Source organism: Pelodiscus sinensis, chromosome 11, assembly GCF_049634645.1.
Source record: "Pelodiscus sinensis isolate JC-2024 chromosome 11, ASM4963464v1, whole genome shotgun sequence".
Classification (NCBI taxonomy): domain Eukaryota; kingdom Metazoa; phylum Chordata; order Testudines; family Trionychidae; genus Pelodiscus; species Pelodiscus sinensis.
The window spans coordinates 14,826,722-14,841,611 of NC_134721.1; the positions used below are offsets into that span (position 1 = coordinate 14,826,722).

At 41.1% G+C, this 14,890-nt stretch overlaps 1 protein-coding gene across 17 annotated transcripts in view; it reads left to right on the forward strand.

Annotated features, from left to right (window-relative positions):
* Positions 1-14,890, forward strand: part of LOC102454172 (contactin-4) — a 731,510-nt gene that overhangs the window by 607,243 nt on the left and 109,377 nt on the right. For all 17 annotated transcript variants that reach the window (XM_075938683.1, XM_075938679.1, XM_075938672.1 and 14 more), the window contains one exon: positions 3,833-3,983. In XM_075938683.1, coding sequence (XP_075794798.1) covers positions 3,833-3,983 — 151 coding nt within the window. The remainder of the gene's footprint in view (positions 1-3,832; positions 3,984-14,890) is intronic.

Consider the following 14,890-nt stretch of genomic DNA (forward strand, 5'->3'; position numbering starts at 1 on the left):
GGCATAGGGAGCATGTCCAGCATGTCTCAGTAATCTCTGGACGGTAGAAATGGCCTTTAGGAGCTGTTGGCAGCTGATGTCATTTAGAATAGCTCTGAGACTGTTTTCTCATTCCTGTGGACCGGACAAGTTCACAACCAGCCCTAACATCAGGAGTACAAACACATGGCTGAAAGTTAGTGTTGGTGGGTGTTCTTGACAATAGCCCAAGAGAGCACAGAGAGGAAAGAATATAGTGCAGTGGCTTCCCATATCCCTTCCAGAAACATGAGGAGATGGGCTACAACAATAGTGGTGAGCAGGGACAGCCCTAAACTAGCTGCCAACAACTGGTGCCATAGGCGAACCATGCAATCGGCACCCCTACCTCCAAACCCCTCGATGATATTGTGCCACCATTTGTCGCCCCATTTAACTTGGCGCCCTAGGTGACAACCTAGTTCACCTATATGGACGGGCCGCCCCTGGCAGTGGGTTTAGATGCATTTTACCTTGATACTTTACTTCTTAGAAAATCCTGTTCTTCACAAGGTCAGCTTCTCTCAAAGCGGCAAGCAAAAATCCTTGTTTCTCTAGTCTGCCTGCCTCTTCAATAAATCCCTACACTAGTATGACACTCTGCCTCCTTATACTGCATTATGTCGCATTTCATCAGGCCCTGTGCAAAATATAATAGAAGCAAATAGTGCCAGGAAACATACAGTGTTTTCCATTGTCCCCAAGCTCAAATATAGAACAAGTATGAGAGTGCTGCTCCGTACATAACTAACAAAGGCCTTAAAGTACTTGTCTTTAACAACCTGCAGACAGAGAGAAAGATATTGTTAATTCTATATTGTCATTCTTCCTCTTAATGTTGCAGTGTCTCTGTGCTGTTAAGGAACTGATCTTCCTTCTAAATACAGGCCAATTATTTGTTCCAGAATAAATTCTTGAATGGAAGAACTGGTAGAATATTGAAAAACCTGCTTTATAAGATGTATTGGCAAATCCCAGACCTGAGTTTAACTCTCTGTGATTCCTAGGCTTGTCTTATATGTTCACAAATAGCTTTGGCTGTTGCTGAATATTCACTCTTTGCTGTGTAAGTCATAGTAGGCTTTGTGGGGATTTTCCCTCACACAAAATGACAATTCTCCAATAAATGTGGTGCTCATTATTTTCCAGTTTAAAAAGTCACAGCTATCGCCTACCATCGGGAAGTAAAAAAAAATACAGTGTAACTCAGGCTGCCATACATAGATAGGCCCACCGATGGGGTGGGGAGGGCACCAGAGCCAGGGCCTCTAAATCACAGCCAGAGCGCCACGCACCAGGCTGTAGCCAGTTCTGACAGTTACCTGGGGAGGGGGGGAGGGATCACGGTGCAGCACGCTCCAGGCAGTATTGAGGACCGGCTGCCCCAGCTCCGCCCCTTCTGTCTGAGGCTCCACCCCTTCCAGGAGCACAGACCCGGGCCCTCATACTTTGCCCAAGGGCCCAGCATCTCTGTTGGCTCCCCTCTACATAGAACACATGTATAACAGTAACAAATAGGGAATAGTCAATACAAACACTTTGCAAACAAACCATACCTTGAACATCAATTGACTAAACTGTTCAATAAACATGTATAAGTAACTGATCTGTTCAAGGATTCCTCAGGTCTGGCCCACGAAAGCTCATCACCTATTAAACAAACTTGTTAGTCTTTAAAGTGCTACATAGCTTTTCCTTTTGTTTTAGCAAGATCAGACTAACACGGCTACCTCTCTACTACTATTCACGGATTGATTTCCAAATTTTTCAACAGAAAAAAAGGTATATTTTATTTTAAAGTTGGTAATTAATATTGCTCTCAAAGAGCAATGTGATCAGTTCTGATATATGGTATATTACTATGTAGTGGTCCTCACAGTGCACCTTCTATTTAGAAAGGTTCTTTGGCTCCAGTGTTGTTTTTCAGGTGCTTTAATAATCTTCTATATAACATACCTACTTTCAGCTATGCCAAAATGAAACTATCCATGATTACAGAAAAAAGGCAGGACAACTCAGAGATTAGTTGACTCTCAGATTCACAGAAACTGAAGATCAGAGTTTTCTTAGGTCATATAGTCCCCCCGTCCCCTCCCATTCAGCATGTAATTATTCCTTACACTATTCTTTTTGCATTGGGAGGCAGAGTGGATGGCAGAAAATTGAGTGGCAGAGCAGACACTTGAAGAAAATTGAATTTCTCATGGGTTCTACTCTGCAGTTTTGTGCCACGCTGCTGCTTCAGAAGCATTTTAGACATAAGTCGAGTTTGACTTCTATGTTAGGGGGCTAGGTAGCTCCAGTCCAGACAATGGAGTTATGCATGAGGAGGGCACATTTCATGCTTTCCTGAAGATTGGAGTTTGAGGGGAGGGGGAGGGGGGGACAATGCACCACCCTCCATTCCTCTCCATACAATACCCATGTATTTAGATCATTATGTATAACATTTACTTGATGTGACAACAGTGAACTAAAACTCTCCTGAAGTAGCAGGATAACACAAAACTGTAAAGCTAAGCCAAATCTTTGGGCTCATTTCTAGAATTACGTGCCATAAAAAGAAAATGTCACTGATTTTTGGCCATATAGCATTTGATGACCAGATTTGATGTATTACCAATAGAGCCCTACCAAATTCATGGACCATTATGGCCAATTTCACAGCCATAGGATTTGAAAATTAGAAATTTTCACATTTTCAGCTGTGTAAATCTGAAATTTCATGGTATTATGATCCTGGGCTCCTGACCCAAAAGAAATTTGGGGTGGGGGGAGGGTGCAAACCTGTTGTAGGGAAGTCATGGGATTGCCACCTTCACTTTTATGCTGCCTTCAGAGCTGGACTCTAAAGGCAGTAGTCTCAGAGTTTCCTGCAACCGCAGGAGGTTCCAAGATGTAGAAGTGGGTCTAGATGTAGAACTGATTTCCCCTGTGCTGCTGGGAACACCCAGGTAGGGGCTCTTCACTTCTAGTCCTGGCCAGCTTGGGAGGGACAATACATGCTCTCTTTTTGCAAAGCTGCAGAAAGCTCTGCACCCCATGCCCCACACTCAGCCGCAGGAACCTCTAACAGAGGTCCCAGAGTCCTTCAGCAAGGGGAGGCATCTGGAGGTGGATCTATCTGGTCTCTCCTCACCCCCAGCAGTTATGCAGGGGTCCTGTCCCTCCACTGCCCCATCAGAACTAGGAAACCCCTTTTGATGGGGCGCTTCCAGCAGCATAGGGGAGATACAATCTAACTCTACAAGTCTCCAGCTGCAGGAACCTCAGGCTGCAGCCCAGTCCCAGACAGCATCCTGCAGCAAGGGGAGGAGCCAAGAGGTGGGTCTTGTCTGGTCCACCACCACCACCAGAGCAGTTTGCAAAGGAAGGACAAGTCTCGTCCTTCCCCTGCCCCATCGGAGCTAAGAAGCCCCTTTGATAAGATATTCCTAGGAACAAAGAGACACCAGATTTCAGGGGAATAGAATGAAAAATGAATGTCATAACTCTTAAGAGTCAAACATGGTCCCAAAGCACTGTATTACAAAATATAGCTGTATGAAATGTATTGTGGACTGGTCCATGGTCTTTTGGTTTTGTTCCCTTTACGTTTTTCTACTAAATATATTTTTCCAAATAATTTAAGCTTTTAAACACAGAGGCATCTATTTTCCTCATCAATATGTATGCAAAGCTCCTGATGCTGATAATTATGGAAGTTACAAATGTAAATTGGTGAAAGGATATACCAGAATATTCTAATGTTAAAGGAAAGCTGATCACTTCTTTCCAGAGTGAATTCTAAGCTGCTTCTGCTTTTCTTTTTCAGCTGTGGGTCCGGACTTTTCCAAAACCCTCTTGAAAAGATTAACTCTTGTTAAAGTGGGTGGTGAAGTCATCATAGAGTGTAAGCCAAAGGCTTCCCCCAGACCTACTTATACTTGGAAGAAAGGAAAAGAGATCCTAAGAGAAAATGAGAGGTAATCTCTGAAAGTAACCACTAGTTTTATTAGCTTGCTGCAGCCCATGGGCTTTCTGCAATGAGAGCTAAAATTATCATTAATAGTTTCCAGGAAATGACTTGCAAATAAATATGAAAACAGCATGTTTTCATGAGTGGTATTTGGGGGTGAGTCTTCTATTCCCCTTGTGTTCATCCCAGTCTCTGCAAACATCCCTACCAAGAAGCTTATCGAGTAAAGATACTGTTTAAAGAGCACATATTTTGCCTTTAGATTACTCAAAATAGTGTTCGTTCTTTAAAAAGATTTTCAAGGAGATTCAATTCCTGAACCTCTTTTTACTGCAAATTACTCTCCCCTTGTAAATTATTCAATCTCCCAGCACACATCAGTTATTTATGGTCAATAACTAGTTTGGTAATTATAATGTCTAACTTAAAGACAATACTTTCTGAGTGGCCAAATCACATTTATTTTATACCAGGGATGATATTTGCAACCAGCCTCAACATAGCCTCTAAATTTGCGCACACACATTTTGCATATGAAGTCAGTTGATATTGAATATTTTAATACCTGTGTCTTTTTCTATCCAATTTGTGCAACAGTTGTGCTTGCAATTGTGCACCAGAAAAAATTGGAAACCATTCTTTGAAATTTGTCTCTAGTGAATTTATGAGATTGTGTTACATGCCAATTTTGGTGCTCCTTTATCAGGACAGAATCCTGAACTGCTAGCAGAGAGCTGGCATTGTATAGGTCTTAACATTGTTACCCTGAGTTCTATGTGTTTATTAAAATGTTGTCAACAAAAATATCATATTTACATTCAAGATTTCTGGTACTATTGGTTTTCATCTGCTCACAAAGATGATTTTATCCTTCATCTTATGGAATTTTCAGTCAGTCCTTGACAAAATCAGCAAATACAGAAGTGCCCAAATACTACTTTGAAAATATGTATCAATCTTTTCAAAGCTTAGAATGGTTCAGGTTTTGTTCACAATAAAATCATGCTTTGTTTTATCTGAACTGCTAACCTGTAATAACCCCATTCTCGTTATCAGTAGAATGGTATGTTGGAATTTAGGTTAATTTATGGCCAGATGCTGAAATTCGATGGTAAGACGAAGTTGTTCATTCGCTTGCAGTATCTAACCTTTATTTATTAAGCTCTTGCATTATGTACTCTTTGCTTTGAACTCTTGAGAGACCATTTTCAATTGGCCAATCATTTGGCTTCACTGTCTCTTTGATCTCATTAAAGTTGGTGCAAGTTTTCCTATCCTGTGGATGAAATGTAGAACTACCTGTATCAACTAGAATACAAGGCTAATTTAAGTTAAAGTTATAAAAAAAGGGCTCAAGATATATTGGGTTTTAAAACTAAGATACCTTGTTCTTCAGACAAAGGCTGTTGAGAATGGAAAATGTTAAACAATAAAGCCTTTTCTGTCTGAGAATTGTGAGCTCACTCTTCTTGCATTCTGCTCTAATCAAACTCTGTGTCTGGATAAGCTTTCCTGTGCACATTTTTTTCATGATGTGTGGTGGCAGAGTTGAGGGAAGAAGGGAGTGATGAAGGTAGGTTTGTTTGGATAGAAGGCTACTATATAGAAGGCAATGAACACAAATATACTTTTCTCATCTAAAGATGTACTCTCACTAAAGGTACGTCGAGACTACAGAGCTCTTCCAGGATACCGGAGGTACCCTGGAAAAGCTCTGCTGCATCCAAGGAACACATCTGCTTTTCTGAAAAAAAAATTCGGAAAAGCAGTCGTGTTTTTTCGGCATCCCTGTAAACCTTGTTTTACGAGGAAAAAGGGATGTTCCAAAAGAGGCTTTTTTTCTGACATTTGGCCCAATGTAGACCAATTGTTGGAAAAGTCTCTTTTGGAAGAAAAGCAGAAAAAGATACGCAAATTGAAGTTTGCGATTTGCATATCTTTTTCTGATAGAACGCTGTAGTCTAGACAAAGCCTGTGATACCCTGCTAAGCTCAGTTCTTTGGACTTCAACTTTATCCTCCCAGATGAAAATATGAATTAAAACATGAAAACTGTACTTTGACTCCTATAGTTATTATTAAAAGAAGTTTACATACGGAACAGCTAATCTGAAATGTTTGGAGCTAGAAAGTAATAGAGGCCATTTGAATTTAAGCAAGGGTGGTTCACCAAAATATTGCTCATCTATTTATAAAGGTGGCATCATTTCAGCTTCTAGTAGGGAAAAAAATTAATAGATGAATGGTTCAACAAGACACAGATTAATTGTGATATATTAACTAATCATTCGTAAAAGTCTGAGAAAATCACAGTATCACATATGGTCCATGTAACTAACCCATAGTCACTGGAGAGACCCAGGCAAGAGCCAGATGCAATTGTGGAGAAATAGCAAAGATAATGATGACTAATGCAAGATCTGACACATGGCATCATATGGCATTCTTTTGTATGGACCCAAGTAGAATTAAAGTTCTTCCAATTATTTCTCCCAGACCTAATGCTTTAAAAAGACAATTTTCCTTCTAAGAGTCACATATTGTATTTATTAGTACAAGATATTCAGTTCTACATCTCAGCAGATAGGCTATCAATGGGATTGCAAGCTGCTTGAATACAAGATAAACTCTCTCTTCGGCAACATTTCATTTATTGTTAGAATGAACTTCAAACTCAGACTTTTAAAAGGCACTTAAACCATTGAGAGTTGGTTTTTCTTCACCCTACACCCCACATCCTGCTTTTCAGTTTTTCATAGCATGACTGTCTGTGCTCCTATACTCTTTCTGGTTCTCTAAGCGCACCCAGCTCAGTTCTAGTCTTTTGCACTTGCTTTGGGGTGGAAATATGCTATTCTCCCATTCTTAGGGCTCCTCTATGCAATGGGTTAGTATGCAGCTAGCCATTGTGTGGCTCTACAGTGCGCATGCCTGCTGCACACTAACTAGCCTATTTTCAAGCATACCAGCCATATACACAAGCCCTTAGACCAGGACCTAAGTTCACTACCCCATATACACTAACCAGTTACCACTCTGCATGTCCACATATATTTTGAACATCTGCTTGATCCTCTCTGTAGGAACCTCTTATTTTACAGCTGGAACAATGTGTCCAAGAAAAATGGATCTTAGAAACAAATAGCCTCTGTACACATTTTGGTTTGGCTAGTGTTCCCTTCAGGCTATGCTAGATAGGTTTTCCCTGTAAGTTACAGGAATAGAGCTGATCCAGTTCTCGTTCTACCAAAGCCCAGAAGTTCCAGCCCGTTTGTCTCGGTTTCTGAACCTACTTACCATAAACTAACAAGATGGTTTATTAGATGATGAGCTTTCGTGGGCCAGACCCACTTCCTCAGATCAAATAATGGAAGAAAATAGTCACAACCATATATACCAAAGGATACAATTTAAAAAAAATGAACACACATGAAAAGGACAAATCACATTAAAGAACAGAAGGGGGATGTAGGGGGGGGGGGGGGGGGAAGGAGGTGAATGCCAGTATCATTAACTCACTGGCATTCACCTCCTTCCCCCCCCCACATCCCCCTTCTGTTCTGTAATGTGATTTGTCCTTTTCATGTGTGTTCATTTTTTTAAAATTGTATCCTTTGGTATATATGGTTGTGACTATTTTCTTCCATTATTTGATCTGAGGAAGTGGGTCTGGCCCACGAAAGCTCATCATCTAATAAACCATCTTGTTAGTCTTTAAAGTGCTACATAGTCCTGTATTTTGTTTCAGCTACACCAGACTAACACGGCTACATTTCTACCACTACTTACCATACTGATCAATAGCTTCTCTGCTTACCAGCCAAGGTGTGACATCTTTTAGTGTTTCAGCCTGGGTTTTTTTTCCAGTCAGCTAGATCTTAAACTGAAAGTCCACCTCGTGTTCAGCTGCAAAACGCATACATTGTGCATTGCATTACATTGTGCATTGCAGTTAAAAACAGAAGAGATGCTGGCCATATCACTCCCTTGTGTACTCTTGGCTGTGAAACTAAAGTGCCTTTCCCCTGTCACCAGGATGAGCCATTGACTCAGGGGAACTTTGACTTCTGACCCGTCAGCAGGGCTTCTCCAGGAGAATGCCCCTGCAATTGCTTCAGCTCCATTGTTTGAGCAATTACACCCATTGATTCTCAATGAGTTATAATCAGAGGCCTGATTGATGTCTCTGCCCTGCAGGAAGGTGTTGAAACTGCCTGATCCCCTTGCTCAATCTAACATTTCATTTTAGAAGTCAAGCACACAGACTTCCACACACTGTGGTTTAGATCAAAATAGGCAATTTAATACAGAAGCCTTGTGGGCATATTTGATCTGACCCTGGCACACCAAAAGTGAGATTGTTTGTTTGCTTTGCCTGGAGGAGTCTCAGCACAGAACTCACTGCCCCAGAGGAAGGGGAGGCTAAAGTAGCTATAAGCCATTTTTGCATCCTCACAGTCCAGTTGCTGGATCAACTCCTCCCCTCCATGTAATTTACACAGCTTTAGGAGCCCATCTAAGTTGCCGCAGCCACCCTGGGCTACCCTATGGGGCAGCAGCATGGTTCAGAATCTGCGAAGCCATGCCATTCCCATCCTGCCTCAGCTCATCCCTATCCCAGGGATCGCAAGAGGCCCTCATAGTTAGGGTTGCCAGGTGTCCAGTATTGACCCAGACAGTCCTATATTTTCACCTCCTGTCCGGTAAAAAAAAAAATCAGAAAATACTGGACACCTAAAATGTCAGTTATTTTCTGATTTTTTTTCTCTGCCAGGAGGTGAAAATACCAGACACCTGGCAACTCTACACACACTCAGCAACTGGGCCCGGCCCCCTCCTCCCTCTGACCGAGCCCCTCCGGGACCCCTTTCTCCTTCCCCCCCCCCCCTTCCTCTTACTCTGTGTCGGAAGAGAGCAGGGGAGCTTTTTTCCGACACAGAGTAAGAAAACAAGATGCTGGGTTTCTTTTTATTTTTGTATTTTTTTTTCTCAATAACTGTCAGGGTCCTTTTTTTGTGTTTTTGTTTTTTGCTCAACAACTTTGGCCTCCCCCTTTTTTTTCTCATCAGTGGTTTTTTTTTGGGGGGGGGAGAGGTTCAGTATTTTTGGTTAAACCATCTGGCAACCCTACTCATAGTATAGTCTTATAGATGTCTTCCGCAGTGCCTGTGCCAAAGGAATTCTTTGACAGGAACCAGCCCATCTTAAACCCCTTTATGCCGCTGCATCTCTCTTACCACGCACAAAAGGAGCCAGAGCTGGAGTGAATTTTTGGGTTCAGACTGAGACTAAAACTGCCAACGGTCCAAAGGCTTGTGATAAATCCTTCATCAGCTGGTGCCTTTAAATCCAGGCTGGATGTCTTTCTAAAAGATATGCTTCTGCTCGGCCATAATTGGCTGAACTTTATACCGGACTGATTGGTGAAATTCTCTGGCCTATATTAAGTAGGTCAAAGTAGTTTATCAGGGCAATCCATTCTTGAAATCTATGAAGAAAAAAAGCAAGTGGCTGAGATATTTTCATTGGAGGCTGGAGCCAGAAGTTTAGGGTAGCACACGAGAAAAGCTGCTTCCACAAAATTTCCAGTCTAACCAGCACTGTAGGTTTGTGAAGTTTGGATGAGTACCTGAACTGCTAAGCCCTTTTCCTAACTGAGCTTCAGTTCCGATGCTGTGAAAACTAATTGATGTGGACAGCCCTTCTAATTCCAAGAGGAATTATAAGATGTGTGAATGTGCCAGATCCCTGGGTTTCTTTGAATTCTGCCATGTCATGGCAATTGTTCAAGTTCTTACTTCTAGGCTCTTGTGACTTTGCAGACAAGAGAATAATATTAGGGAACAATGTCTAGGGGCTGCATTTAAGATGTGGTCTACGCTAGGGAGTTATTTTGTAATAACTCCCCACTACCAACCCTTTTATTTTAAAATAACAGGCTGGTTATTTTGGAATAATTACTCCTGCTTTCCACAAGAAATAATGGTTTTTTCAAAATAGTTATTTTGAAATAGCAGTAGTGTGAATGCTCCATTTCGGCTGTTTCGAAATAATTACTGTACTCCTCAGGTCATTCAAAGTAATTACTCCCCAGTGCTTCCTGTGGTTCTAAGTAGAGGTCGCACATCCACATTAAGGGAGCCTGCCTTGGACTACTTTCAAGGCTTCCCTGTAGTGTGGACACACTATTTTGAAATAGTTATTCTGGGAACTATTATTTCAAAATAAGTTATTTTGAAATAATTTCCTGGTGTAGACATGCCCTGGCAAAGTGATTTTTACCCATGAAAGCTTACACCCAAATAAATCTGTTAGTCTTTAAGGTACCACAGGACTCCTACTTATTTTTGTCTAAAGGCAAAAATAACATACACTGTGGGCTACTGGAAATCCTGCTCTAGAGGCTACTGCTATCTAGGAGGCAGAGCTAAATGTGATGCTTGTGGTTTGCCCAGAAGGTGCAGCCTATCTTAGAAATGAGAGTTTTATTGCTTTAGGTTTTGTATTTTTCTCTGGAGGTAGAACTACTGTGTACTGTGCCCTTAATGAACAACCTGCCCTGGAGGTATTGCTGACTGGTGTTTGAGAGCTGTACCATTGTGTTATTAGGAACTCTGCCCTGAGGTACAATTATATTATTGCGGTCATTAAAGGTAGTTCATCTCCATTATAATGGAAATCCTGCCTTAGAGGCACAACAGCATCAAAGTAATGTTAGCAGCCTGGTTCCAGAAGCTAAATTATATATAACTATAGCATAGATATAGCTATATTGCAAATTCATCCTTGGAAATAAGGACCGCTTCTACATAGCTCTGGATCCAGAGTTCATTACCTGTACTTGGTGCCACCCGAATGGTCAAATGCATTATTCACTGCCAAGAGCCTGTTACATTTTCTAAATGCAACAGAGAACATAATCCTTGTGGGAAACTTTAAATATGGCTAAAGCAGCCCAGTGGAGGATTTCACTGCACTAGAGTAACTCTTATTAATGCTGTGCTACCACAACAGCTCCCATCTTCCGAGTCTTCAACATAGACTATGTCTAGACTGCAGGCTTCTTTCAGAAGAAACTTTTCTGAAAGAGATCTTCCAAAAGAGAGCATCCACACTGACTGGACGCTATCTCGCATTTCAGCTGTGATTACTATGAATGGAGTGGCCACCTGGGCACCTGTGCTTTCTCCCCTGTCCTCTTCTTTTGAAAGAACTCCCTCTTCCCCACCTACACATGCCTTTTTCTGAAAGAGCTCTTTCAGGAAAAGAATTCTTTCTCATAGAATGAGGATTACCAATGTCAGAACAAAACCTCTGTTCTTTCGATTTTCTTTCGGACAAAAGCGATCGCAGTGCGGACGCAATTGAAGGGGTTTTTTTCGGAAAAACAGCTGTTTTTCTGAAAAAAACTCTGTAGTGTAGACATACCCAAAGGCTGTGTCCAGGACATTCTAGACTTTGGCAATTCCTGGTTCTCAGAGTAGACTCTTGGGACTCTGATCACCTGGCTTAATGTAGAGTTGTTCTATCTTATGCCAGGTCTCTGGATAAGGAATAGTAGGTTGCAGACTTTTGCACTACCCCCTCCCTCAAACAATTTGGCCATATAATTAATTAATTTTTCATAAGTATTTGTAGACTAGCAGCAGGGTCTGAACATAATCAACAGATCCCAGTGCAATAGGGGGAAGAGAGAAGATTTAGGCCCTGCCTTTCTTCTGCCTTCCCCCACCCTTTTTGAAACAGAGCCAGGCCTGTAAATATTGAAACAGTTAATGAAAACTGTGGTCAGAAGAAAATGTGAATTGAATCATGGTTACAATGGAAACTGAGACACATTCAGTCACTGGGCCTGATACAGCTCTCAGTTACACCAGTGTAAATCAGGGAGAACGTCATTGGACTTAATTGTTACCCCAGTGGGGAGCTGGTCTGAAAGAGGAGATTCATATTGTCAGGGGAGACTTTTTTTAAACGCTTGCATCTTTAATGCAGGTTTTTGATTAAGTTATTTTATGTTTCAACTTATTCCCTATTTGTAACAATTTTTTCTTATCATTAAATCCCATATACTGTTGGTCAACAAGACTGGGTGGGGGGAGTCATGACAAACTTGTTCCAATGGTGTTTCTTAATCCTTTCATAATAATTCAATTTCAGCTAATGCTACAATGTTAGATTTGCTATCTAAACTTCTGCTTTAAAATCTTTGTTTCAGGTGGTCTTATTATAGCAAGCTTTACATTTATTTTTAATTACAGTATGGTTCCTGCAGAGAACTTATTCTGTTACAATTAGATGCCTGATTCAGCTCTTGCTTTTACTGGTGTAAATCAGAAGTAATTCCACTAAAATCAGTGATTGTAGTGCTTACCCTTGGTTTACAATATAAAGGAGAGAGAATTAGGTTCTGGGTGACTACAGAAAAATCCAGGTGGTACATAGAGAACTGTCAACTAAAGCTCTGATGTTCACTCACAACCATGTCCATATTCCAAATTGAGACGAAATATGCTATAATTTAGTGTAATTATCCACCTGGACCCATGTTGTTATATCAGAAAGCATATAGCAAAATCTTTTTAAAATATACGTTCCCCCTTCATTTTAGCATAACTTCTACATCCCAGATAATTATAACATGGCACAGTCCCAAAAGCTTGCAAGAAGTACTATATACACTAAATGGATAAGGTTCGGCATGTTCAGCCAAAGGAGCATTGTAGTTAGCACAATATGATTTATTAATCTGCATTACCAAATTCCCTGAAGCCTCAAGGTTGGTGTTTCTCTAAATACCTTATTGCATTTTGTGTGTGTGTTTGCAATGTTATATAGAAAGAAGATTTCTGTCTGAACTGCTCTTATTCCCCAGAATGTACCTCGCTGTTGGGGTGTGTCTAGACTACAGGGTTTTGTCGACAAAAGTGGACTTTTGTCGACGAAACTATACCTGCATCTACCCTGCCGCTGAATTCTGTCGACATAACATCGACAGAACTCAGCAGTTTTGTGGATGGCTGTAAACCTCATTCTATGAGGAATAATGCCTTTTGTTGATAGAGTTCTGTCGACAGAAGGTGTTATTGAATCTACACTGTTCTTTGCATCTACACTGTCCTTTGCAGTTTGCTTTGTCGACAGAACTGAATGTAGTCTAGATGCTCTTTGTCGACAGAAGCTTTGTTGACAGTATCTGTCAACAAAACTTCTGTCGACCAAAGCCTGTAGTCTAGATGTATCCTTGGTGTGAAATCATGGAACTGTGGAAGAGTATAAGACAAGAATTAGAGCATAGGTCCTGCAGGTTCTTTTTCTTGTTCTGCTCTTGATGACCTATGCCACACTCTCTTTCTCCCTCCTTTCATCAATGTAAATGCCTAAGTATCTGGGTTAATCACACTTGCCCACTTCACTGGCGAGCAGGGGATTATGAGGCTGAATGAATGTTTGTAGAGCATTGGGAGATCTTCAGATAAAAGGCACTGTATTAAATAGTAGTATTCATTTTAGAATGTCGGTCTGGCTGCACATGTATCAAAGTGTAACCCTCTCTCATGGCCAATCACAAAAAACAGAATTTGTAGTAACTGTCTAAATGGCAAATGCGACTCTACAGACATTTCTGCATAGCTCCAGTAAGTAACCTTTGCGGGGATGATCCAAGAAGGGTTTAGCTAAAGGAAATTTTCCCCAAAGCCTCAGGGTTTGTGGTGGGGCTGCTGTGCAGCCATTCCTCTGATGTTTCTGTAACTGAAGAACATTAGTGGCACATGGAGCACTATATATCCTCTCTCTGAAAGAATTTAGAACAGTGGAACTGTATAATGATGGATCCACTCACTGCTCTCCACCTCCTAACTCCTGCTGTGTATGGCTTCTGAAGACAGGCACTACAGAGCTGAGCTCCACAGCACATAGGATGTACCCGATCTGCTTTCATGACGGTTCACAGCTAGTCACCCCCTGCCCCGCTACAGAATTATAGTGATTCATTTATGATTTAATACCTTCTATCCCGATGAAGGGGATGACCACATTTGGCCCTTATGCAGCCTTAGATTTTAACATACTCTCTTTCTCCAGGTGTGGGTAAGTGTGAAATCATGTCTTCCTTTTTCAGATGTAGAGTTGTGCAATAAGCAGAGAAAATGGCAAGAGACCTGGTGCTGTGCTTTGCAGGCATTCATCCTTGTCTCCATCCAACACACCTCGAGTCCCATGAGCTTTTACAGTTACAGCACTCAGTTTGCCTGCTGATATAAAAACCAGAGCTTGTGCATTTCCAAACTAGTTAATTTTTTGCTAAAATAATTAGTACAGTATCTACAAAATTCCCAATGTTTTCTGAAAGGCGTTGAATTAACTGACCCTGTTACCAGACACACACATACAGTGGAACACAAAACTAACTTTACTTATATGCCAAAAAAATTTACTCTCCTCCCGTTCTGGCTCATGTTAAGCTCCTTTACCATTAGAACTCTCTCCTTTGTAGGAACATACAGTATGTGAATTGTTTATTCAGTTCATTTGTAAGGGAAAAAAGGGATAAAAAATAAATGGTGTTCAGAGCTGCTAGCAAAGAATGGGAAAGTCTCCAATTAAACAGCCGCTCACAAGGACTTGTATAATAGCAACATCTGTTATCTTAATTAAACAAGTTTCTTTATAAAGGGGCCTTCACTGTGCGCTTTGTTACAGCACGATCTGACCTAGATACTCCCGGCATGCTTGCTATCTTCATGGGAATTTTCCCAGTTGGGCCCATTTATGTTGTAGCTTTGACAAGCTCTGTGAAATATGAGCGCACAGGCACATGCACAAACACAAAACCATATTGTTCATGTCCAGAAGGTTTTTTTTAATGAAAACCGGTGAAAACAAAGAAATGCAACTTTCAAACTGATATTCT